Consider the following 11,610-nt stretch of genomic DNA (forward strand, 5'->3'; position numbering starts at 1 on the left):
AGAATTTGCATCGTGGACTTTCCAACAATATCCTCCCCCACGAAATAATGTTGGGTCCTTACTTCGCAATGTTTTAGCCAATATGACGTTCCCAATTTGCATTATCTTCTCAAATCTTACGCATCGACTACTGTATGTGAGTATTTGGGGATAAACACTGATATATGATTTGAGGTATTCCATCATGTGACTTTGACTTGAATAAAAATCATGATACATATTCTTTTTGTTATTCATATTAGAATACACAGATGGATATGCATTGATATATGTAATTAACACATGTGATTCAATTAGGCTTGATTTACCTGCGAAACAATCGAATAGAAAACATTCATCTGCCTCATATTCATTAGGATAATCTTGGACTTGATTTGGATTCTCTGTCTGTGCAAACTTCACTTCTGGACAAGCTGGTTCTCTGATTATTTCGGTAAATTTTGTTATCCCCTCTGATTCATTATACCCCTGACTAGGGATTCTATTCAACATGCATTGTTCGTGAGAGTATCCAACATATGACACAATAACATCAGAAATATGACTAGAATTCAACTCATAAGAAACATATTTGTCACATTCATGAGGAATATCATTAGAGATAAATTCATTGTGAGGACCACTGACACTTGATATGATATCAGAATTCGATTCTTCTGAAATATTTTCCTCAAATTGATTAAGAGTTTCATTAGGTAATGGATCATCAGGGAATTCAACATCTACCATGACTGAATTTGGTTTTTGATCGTGATTTGACTCATTTAACATTCTATTCTCAGAGTTGTAAGAAATTCCATCAGAAGTATGTGAATTATTACGACAAACCATATCTGGTACAGTAGCATGAGAAATCCGATAAGTTTGTCGACTAAAAAATTTTGTCTCACAATGATTCTGAGTTTCATTTAACTCTGGACTGCTATGTGACGTTATACCACTTCTGAATAAAGATAACTGATCATTAGAAGCATCCATCTTAGCATTACTTTCAGCGAAATGAACCATGGTATTACAAACTGACTGAATGTGTCCAGTTATACCACATTTAAAGCATTTAGAATTACGAAATATACATGAATTACATGGGTGAAACTTGCCGCAGAACAAGCATTTACTAAACTCGTGCTCATCATCATGGACTGTTTCACAGCTCAATGAAGTATTATCTGAATAACTTTGATTACGCATCGAACTGCGACGACTTATTAAAGTGGAATTCCTGAAGTTCTGGAGAGTCATTTTATCGGATTTTTCTCTCTTACCGCATCCGGAATTTGTACATGATCCCTACCAACCAAATATTGTAGAACGGAGCTAGTTATTGGTTTACTCATATACTTTTCCAACCGCGAACGGGAGGTCTTATTAAGTTATTAGCTTCATTATCTGGTTATACTCTCATCACAGATTTTTTCTTACAGAAGTAGCTGACGTTGTAGATACACATCAATATGGCAAAAAGTATTATATGTAGTTACGTAGTATAGTTTGTTGTTATCATTGACTTATGAATTGCTTTGATTAGATTAATATTTTCATACATACATTAAATTATTACTGTATATTAGAGTGAGGCCTGATTGAAAACCAAATTGTTGTCCTGCTTACTTTTTCAAAGCAGTCTATGTGACCCATTCCTTAGAAGTTTCTATGTTTTCCCCATTTTACTCATAGGTAGCAACGTCATATCAGTATTTTCGTTTAAATTATCATTCTACTCATTTCTAAGATAAGTAATCATATTTTAGAATCATCTCAAAGTTGAAGATGGAAATTTGGAAATAAAAAAATGATTTCAAAATATACATTGGACGGACTTGTTTTAACATCTGTCAGATTAGAATTCGAAAAATGTCTAGTGAACGACTAGTCTATACATATAGAATACAGTAATTTCAAAGAATTATCTGGTGATTCAATTTATTAGGTTGTATAAGGAATCAATGTCTCATTAGCTTTCCTGTTCCATTATTTGTTTCGAAAATAATTACTGTTTATTCGGCTACATCTCTTTGCCTTATGGATATACTCTCAGAATCAATTTCTTCAAGTGAGTATAAAAAGCCGGATTAATTTTTTTGGGAAGAAGATGATACGCTAGGCCAACGAGGCATACTAGTTCAGGGTCAAATATTAAGTAACGGACATTGACGTTTGTTCTATATTAGTCACTACTTGGTTTATGTGTTTCCATCATATCTTTCATATTTTAGTGAACGAGAACACAAGTGGGGACAATTAAACGTATTTGAACACAAAATTACAGGATTTCTTAGTAAAATCTGAGAACCATACAGTTAATAATTTATTTGCAAAATATCAGTCAATCGTTTCAGATTTCATTGTTTCTTTGTTTCCACACCAATAACTCTGTTCTCGTTCGATTTTCTTTGATCTCAACCTTCTGCGTCCAGGCATTTCACTTTCGATTGATGATACATACAACTTATATCTATTGACATCAGTAGCACACACCACAATATCACATCTTGGCAATATTTTTCCTATCTATAATTTCATCTGATTGTTGTAAGTAGATGTAACAACTTAAACCGATGTACACATATCCGAGATTCTTCGTTGCGTATGATTGGCTGATGGCATATAAACAAACTAATTCGTTTCCTCAGAAGGGGCTTTGTGGAGATTTTAGTAATTTTATAGTTGAACTCATAAGTTAATTAAAGTTAGACCACCATGGAAAATCTCGAAGCACTTGACGGCCGTTTCGTCCTATTGTGAGACTTCTCAGCAGTGCACATCCACAATTTCGCCCCGCAGGATTCGTACCCAGGACCTATCAGTCTCGCAAGTGAACACTTAACCTCTAGACCAATTTTTACTAAAAAAAGTTCTGTCTTTATGTTTTATCGGTTCTCTCAACCTTGTTATTTTAATCATATCTAAGACTACTGATCAATTCTGTTCTTTTTTCCCTGTGAAAATGACCGTAAAATAATCTGAGTTTAAGTAAACACACTCAGAAGAAACAAAAGCGTAAATAAAAAAAACAAACTATCATATGACTACTTTTGACAACAATTTTAATGATTTGTGATTGTTTCTATCGCTTACTTTTAAGCTGATTGATTTTTGAAAATGAGATTTAAGTGAACTTTTTTTTCCCCATTTTTGATTTTCTTCAGTTAAAATTGAATTAACTAAACTATAGTTAAGTAATAATATTCTTTAAGTAAATTATCCTAGTGAATGAGAACACAGGTGAGGATAACCGACTATGTTACTTGATAAAATACAAAAACCATACTCTGATACTCTATTAACAAAATATTCATTAATTGTGTCAGGCTTCATTGTTCCTGGATTACCACACCAACTGCTTTCTATTTCTATTCTTCTCTTCTCGATCTTCTGCTGTCAGATATTCCATTCCTTACTCATGATAGATACTACTTATGTCGATATAAGTAGACCACATCACAATAATATTCTTTAAGTAAATTATCCTATTTTTTTTCAATTTTTTAACTGTATAAAATATAATGTACGTATGTATTTATTTTGGAATAAAATATAATTTAATTTTCTTTAATTAATTGTATATTATTTTTCTTACTATTTAAGTAATATTACAGTTGTTTTCTAAAATATAAAATTTTTAAAAAAGAAGATTTAATTAACTTTCTACAGTGGAAGAGGTTTTTGTGGATATTATAGTAATTTTTATAGTTGAGATCATGAGTCAATTGAAGCTAGATCATCCCTTCTGATATTATTCAACGTATGCTCACTAGTGACTGACTTCAAGATACATGTCCTGGAGTTCTAGTAAGAAGCAGTGACCAATGGAGTTCAATCAAGTCTGTTGTGAGTTATCGACTAATTGAAGACAACGGTGGATGTGTCACTCAATTTCGTGGATTAGTTGAAGTAAGATATTAACATCGTTGAATGCCAGCCGGATCAGTGGTCTAGACGTTAAGCGTTTGCGTGCGAGAGTGATAGGTCTTGAATTCGAATCTCGCGAGGTGGGATCGTGGATGCGCACTGCTGAGGAGTCTTACAATAGGACGAAACGACTGTCGAGTGTTCCGAGGTTTTTCATGGCGGTCTAGCTTCAATGGACTCACGATCTCAACTATTACAGTATATTTTTCAAATAATCTTATTTTGTTAATCAATTTTTTAGATAAATAACATGTTGATCAACATCCGATTATATATAAAAGTTTTTATAGATTCAAGGAAAATAATATTGAATTTTAATGATCTATGAGTATTTGTTTAAATTAAAAATGGTTTGTAATCAATAATTATAATCAAAATGGATAAAAGTGGGAGTCAATGAATTATTTGAAAACAGTTTAATCCCATTTCCTGACTATCGACACAATCCTACTGTGGTGTGGTCTACTTATATTCACATAAGTAGTATATGGTGATGGTCAGACATAGAATGTATTTTTGCAGAAGACCGATAAGGCACGAACAGGAATGAAGCGCAATCGGTATGAAAGTGCATGAACAATGCAATCAAAGAAGACGGACTGATATTTGCAGAAAGAACAGTGAAGATTGAGACAATTGATTGTTATTTTGCAAATTAATGTTTACTGTATGGTTATCAGAATTTAGTGAGATAGTGTTTTGTTCACTACACTACAAGAAATTAAAAAAAGTTAGGATATTCAGTTGACAATGAAAATGTCTGGGAATTTTGTCCCTATATTGGTTTGTAAGCTCGAATATTCAAAAATATTCTTAACATGTTATCCAATATTCATTTAATTGATCAAATGTATTTGGGTTAAAGTCTTCATCATATCGATTAAGAAAGTGTATTTTGGTAAACTAACTACAGCAGAGTCAGTATAGAAGTAGAGTTGATCATACATTATTGGTTATTATTAATTTAATGATCATTTATGTGATTACTGGTGAAATTTTATTCGTTTCATGAAGACTGTGAACAGTATGAGCTACTTTTGAACCATGAACTTACTAGCTTATTGTTATTTGTAAAATTACATAAATTCATGTCTAGGAGTCTAGTTTGAAACTCTACTGTTACTTACACATAAACTGAGATATACACATGGGTGTCCTAATTGTTAGGATGTACAACTAGTGTGTCATCTTGCTTAACTATATGGGAGAATCGTGTCGAACACAGACAGAAATATTCTGAAGTACAATTACTCCCAATTAAACGTTCGTACATAATACTAAATGATCATGACGTCTTTCACTTTCAGTCATAATCTTATTTAAAACACAACTATATGAACGAAGAATATTCTTTTCAATAATTTCTCATCAGGTTCTACAATTATAAATCCAAATTAATAATCCATGAAAAAATTGTCCAGATCTTTGAACTACACATTACTTGTGACCGCTTAACACTACTACTCAATTAACAAAACTTTGTAGGGGCTTGTATTATGTCAAGCCCACATAGGTTATTCTAGACTCTGGACAAACCAATTTATCCATTCTTCTCAAGCTACATTTTGATCTTGTTAAAAATTCGCTTATCAACCATGGTTGTTTTTATGTAAGTGTATGTGTGTACATTTCTCATCTTACTCATCACATGTCTGTAACTTATTTTTCTTTGACTATAAATACCGATTCACGTTTGAGTAGATCGGGTTGGCTCACTTGCCTTCTTCATTGCACTTCAATTCACTTCGCTCCCTTCCCTTCGCTTTCTTCGCTTCCTTTGTCCAATCACTTGCCTGGATCGACGATTGAATGAAATATACGTATTCGGAATTTATTCTCATATTTGACTTATTTAATTCCGTTATTCAATAACGAAAATTAAATCGATAATTGTATACGAGGATGGGCGACATGTATATTTCGATAACAAGTAGCAAACGATCTAACCAAAGTCAGATCTCGGACCACAAAAACCTGTTTCGATCAAATGTCATTTGAATTTATAACATATAAGTAGAAAGCCAAGTGTTATAATTGTTAATTCGTTTCACTCATTATACAATCCAACCTGATATCAAAAATTTTGTTGTGGCTAAATAAACTACCTTTACGCTGTATATGGTATGTTAATTTAAATACTTAGATCATTTAAAGTTCGTAGATTATTCCAGGAAGCTATTATCTGAAGTTCATTTGGTATTGTTTGTTTGAATCTTTCCATTGATGTTTAGGACTGCAATTGGTCAGTCTCTTATTGGCATATATGCATACTGTGCGTATTGTCTCGATATAGCCTTAAATAACTAGCATTATAAGCAAAGATGGATAGTGGCTAGAAGTTGATAACGCTGAGTGGATAACGCGATGGCGTTTGAAGTGAAAGGTACTGGGTTCGAGTCCTAGAGTGAACATCAACTCTGAGATGCAAGCACATCCAGCTGACGAGTCCCAAATAGGACGAAACGCGCGTCAAACTGGATTTCACTGCTAGCCACTATCTATCTTTGCTTATTATCTGAAATGATGTAAACATTACTTAATTTAAATAATTTATTCATTTAATAAGTTTCAACAGTTTGTTCAACCAAATAAATGAAAACTCCAACTTTTTTCATAAAATATAAATGAAAGTCTTTTATTTATCACGTGAGGAGAGTGTTTTTTAATTTGCCTCTTCACTTTTTTTCCCATACTCTTTCAAGGTTATCATCTATCGATTCTATTTTTCTTAATTGTAAATAAACAACAAAGTCACATTTATGAAACGATATGCATATACATATATCTATATCTACCAATTTGTTTTCCTCAGGATAGTTGTGTATTATATGAACAAAATCATTTAGTTGTTTCCCATTCCACTCTTTCCTTTTAATACAGTTATGTGTACTACAATTTCAGTTGACATTTTACATCAGATCAAGTGATATATATCACGATAGTGTAATAAAAAGACGAAGATTATCAGAACTATGTGATATATTAGCGCAATACATTTCGAACAATCTGATCACATATAAACTTATTAAGAATATTTGTATAACATAATAGAAGGTCAACTAGATTGGAAATGAGGGGTAAGAGGAGAAAAGGATAGTAATAATAATAGTTGAAAGCATGAGTCAATTGAAGTTAGACCACCATGAAAAACGTGGAAGCACTGGACGGCCGTTTTGTCCTATTGTGGGACTCCTCAGCAGTGCACATCCACGATCCCGCCTCGCCAGATTCCAACCGAGGACCTACCAGTCTTGCGCCAGAGCACTTAACCACTAGACACTGAGTCGGCCGGCATCCAACGGTGTTAGTGTCTAACTAAAACCAATCCACGAAGTTGAACAACCGTTCACCAATTGTCTAGCTTCAATTGACTCATGCTTTCAACTATGAAAACACTGAAATATTCACAAAACCACTTCTGATAATAATAATAAAAATAATGTGAAAACAATTTGACACCTAATCACTCTGGATAATAAGCTAATAGTACCCGGGGTAGATTTAAGGTGAGGACAAACTGTTTTTAAATACACAAAGGGGTTTTATTTTCGTATGGTTAAGGCTTCAATAAACCTTAGTATACGCCCTTAATCAACACCACATAACCCGAGTTAAGATCAATCTTATGGCCTGTTTCGATTATATGTTATATTAAATTACTTTCAATCTAGAGAATTTGATATTAATCTACGGAGATGTTATTTAGTTTTAATAAAAAAATTTCTGAAGGGGGTTTTGTGGAGATTTAAGTAACTTTATAAAGTTGAAATCATAAATCAATTGAAACTTAAGCACCATGGAAAACCTGGAAGCACTGCTGAGGAGTCTCACAATAGGACGAGTTGGCTGTCCAGTGCTTCCAGGTTTTCCATAGTGGTCTAGCTTCAATTGACTCATGATTTCAACTTTATGAAAACATTTTCTGTTTAGAAAGTTATTTCTTCTAATAATAAAGGATTAAAAAATCAACATAAGAGACAGAGGAAACGAAAGATCAGTTTTTGAAAATTTACATTTTATCAGTTTTATTTGCGGTGATCTAGAAGCTTAGTTAAACAGGAGATGAATTATTTGTATAAAAAACTAATTATTGTTTCTTGTTGTCATTAATGATCTTCTTCCGTTATTTCTTGATTCTTTTGGTTGTTCTTCAGAGTCCACTAGGACGTCGTAAATCTAAAGTATCCCCAAGTGCACGTGACGCATCGAAAGAGTCTACACAAGGTGTAAGTGGTGCAAAGAAACGCGACAAATCTGTTCGTGGTCGTAATGCTAAGGTAAACCAAAGTTATTTTCCTATTAGATGTTAATTATTTTATGATTTAACTAAGTTTTAAGACCTTACTTTTTGAGTCGATATATAATTCAATATTTAATAGTTGAATCCCAGGTTTTCCATAGTGGTCTAACTTTAACCGACTGATAGATGCAACCATTAAATTATTGCAGTTTTCACAAAACCCCCTTTCTGATAATAATTCAATATTTGTAAAGTCCTATTGAATCTAGCCACATTCTTGAAGTTCGGTTACTAAGTTTCGCAATCGAACTCCAAATTTAAAAAAGTTACAACCTAACCATTTAACAACAAATAACGAACTATGATCCACTACACTATTTCTTTCCACTAAAATTTTTTTTCACCCTCTTAGAAGTAAACTCTTACATACTTCCTTATTACTTAACCAGTAATAAACGAATAGAAAAATATTAGGAAAGTTTCAATTGTGTTTTGTTCTTTTTTTTACGCTTCGAAAATACTTCAAAACATTAATGAAATTATAGTTAATAGTTGAAACAAGCAAATGTAACATCTCGCGAGGCGGGATCGTGGATGCGCACTGCTGAGGAGTTCGATAATAGGAGGAAACGGCCGTCCAGTGCTTATAGGTTTTCCATAGTGGTCTAGCTTCAAATGACTCATGATTTATATATATATATATATCGGATATGATATCGACTGCATAATCGGTTGAGAAACTTGATGTAGGGTAGCTAAAGCAATACGTTATTGGTCATTGAGCGTGAACTGACAGACACTAACTACTTGATACATGATTCCCTTTACATTATCAATTTCTACTCTAGATTCACGGAGCATGGACTGCTTGTAATGGCTTTGAATACAATATTTCCTAGTCTGTACTCCAGTTTTCTAATGTTTGGTCATGAATCTTGTTTATGGTATAGGATGATGCAGTATAGGTGTAGTATACCGATCAAATATCCTGTCTTGTGGTAGTATAACCTCGGACACCAATCTTATTATTTTACCATAGTAGTATGGCGTGGATAAACAGAAAACAATTATGGTAAGCAAAGATGAATAGTCGCTAGCAGTGGAATCCAGGACGCGCGTTTCGTCCTATTTTGGACTCGTCAGCCGGATGTGCCTGCATCTCAGTGAATTGGAACTTCACCACATTGCACAAGCAAGTGACTATCAGGACTCAGTGGCCGAGTGGATAACGCGATGGCGTTTGAAGCAAAAGATACTGGGTTCGAGTCTCAGAGTGAACATCAACTCTGAGATGCAGGTACGTCCACCTGATGAGTCCCAAATAGAACGAAACGCGCATCGTGGATTCCACTGCTAGCCACTATCTATCTTTGCTTAAATGCTTGTGAATTAAGGTTATATCGAGGCAATACGCACAGTATGCATATATGCCAATTAGAGACTGACCAATTGCAGTCCTAAACATCAATGGGAAGATTCAAACAAGCAATACTAAGTGAAGAAAAAATTTCTATTTTGGTGTTATATCAGAAATAAACATCGAAAATTGTGGAATTCTGTATACGACATATTTCAGATTAAACAAACTTAAACACTGGGTATTTTGGTGTTCTTTTGAGAAGTCACTGTTTTTTGGTTAATTCATTCTAGTCAGTAACATTGAAATCGATTACCTTAAACTGAATTTCATTCCCTTAATGATTTTAATTTATATTCTGTTGACCGGAAATATATGCTGTTATTAAAATAAAAAATGGAAAAATTAAGCTTTGTAAAGTACAATCATCTGACCATAATACATTTATTTCAATATTCTTTTAATGCTACCATGAAGAATACAGGAGAATTTACTATGAATAAGGCAGAATTTAATATTTAGGTTGGCATGGTTTATAAATGATATGAAACCGTTTATAAATGGCATGAAAGAAAGCTGCAAAGGGCTAGCTTCTGTTGGTTCTTCACGACTCCCTGGCTGGGGTCCGAGAGATGGTGCAACACAGTGGCTAGAGACGTTATCAGATATGACTAAGAATAGAAGCCAGTGGCGAGCCTGCTGTAACCTTCTTTTACTTTCTTCATAAAGAGTGGTTCTAACTTTCTTAAGTGAGAGAGCTCTTCTGGTTGTACATTACAGTTCCCTTTTTTCATCCTCTCTCTTCCTATTTTCATTGTTTTGTGTGGTGCATATGTATCTGGTGTCCTTTTGTACCAATATATATGTGTTTAAATAAATAAATAGTGTATAAAAATCCATTATTATCCTTGCAGTGTTGCGTACTGTGAACTAAATTATTTGATTACAAAGCTTTAAATTGTAGTAATGGACTATATTATTAGCCCCTACTTCAGTTGTAAATGAGCTTATTAAATATTACTTATATACTAAATCAGTATGTTCTGATAGCTGTTGTTTGTAACTGGCTTTTTACTCTGGTCTCAATATCTCTATGAGTTCCAGGTGACTGGTATTTTAGATAGAATTTTAACCATGTAATTAATCTAACAAAATTTCAGAAAGCGTTTATCTTGAGATTTCTTAATGTGAAAGTTATAGAAAATTAGATTTATTTCCTTCCATTTACAAGCTGGCAGGTTTAGATTAAACTTCACATTGAAAGTGAACTTATAACTATTTTGCTTTCCACAACTTAAATCATAAAATGAACTTATCCAAGCTACCATTGGAAACTAAGAAGATCTAGGAAGCCGTTTTATACAAGTATGGTACTCTTCAGCAGTTCATATCGACAACCTCATCGAGTGTTAAACTTAGGACCTTCAGATTCCATGCAGTTTTTAGACTACTGAAGTGAGATCCAAACGTTTGCATATCAAACTTCAATTGTTATGCAATACTGTTAGATCATGACACCTGTCTCACGCTTGAAATGGTTGAATTCCACTGATTAGAGCTTCTTACTAGAACTGTGGGAATCACATCTCAAATTTAGTCACTAGTAGGCAAATGATTATCATTTATATATGGGTATGCAGAGATCATTGAATTCTACAATTTGCATCATGGGTTAAATTTAGTTAATTACAGTAAACTACTCATGGTTTACTTAACTGATTGTATCTTTTTTGACTACTTTCAATTCATAGCCAAAAATCTACAATCATTCACATTTGAATGAAGTATAATTTACCTATATTTTTTGTACAGTAATTTATATAATGACAAGTAGTAAAAATGAAAATTTATCCATCTGAATACATTATATTACTTATTTGTTACATATTTTGTCAACGGTTATGAATGCCTACTTTATCCGAACATTTTATCACATCCAGAATTATTGATCTTTCTTATCTTAATACTAAAGAGCAAAAGCGTTCTCATGAAATCGTCAAATCACATTCATCAATAATAATCTCATAAATTAAAACAAATTAGATAAGCGCACAATATTGTACTTAATTAGTTCTTCATCAGCCTTTTTATACATTTATAC

At 33.1% G+C, this 11,610-nt stretch overlaps 1 protein-coding gene across 1 annotated transcript in view; it reads left to right on the forward strand.

Annotated features, from left to right (window-relative positions):
* Positions 1 to 11,299, forward strand: part of Smp_144370 (putative leucine rich repeat-containing) — a gene marked incomplete at both ends in the record, with an annotated part of 32,271 nt that extends 20,972 nt beyond the window's left edge. The window contains 2 exons of the mRNA XM_018799599.1: positions 8,067 to 8,189; positions 11,261 to 11,299. Of these exons, the coding sequence (XP_018651371.1) occupies positions 8,067 to 8,189; positions 11,261 to 11,299 (162 nt within the window). The remainder of the gene's footprint in view (positions 1 to 8,066; positions 8,190 to 11,260) is intronic.
* Positions 11,300 to 11,610: the final 311 nt, after the last annotated feature.

Source organism: Schistosoma mansoni, chromosome 3 (genome assembly GCF_000237925.1).
Source record: "Schistosoma mansoni strain Puerto Rico chromosome 3, complete genome".
In the NCBI taxonomy this organism is placed as follows: Eukaryota; Metazoa; Platyhelminthes; class Trematoda; order Strigeidida; family Schistosomatidae; genus Schistosoma; species Schistosoma mansoni.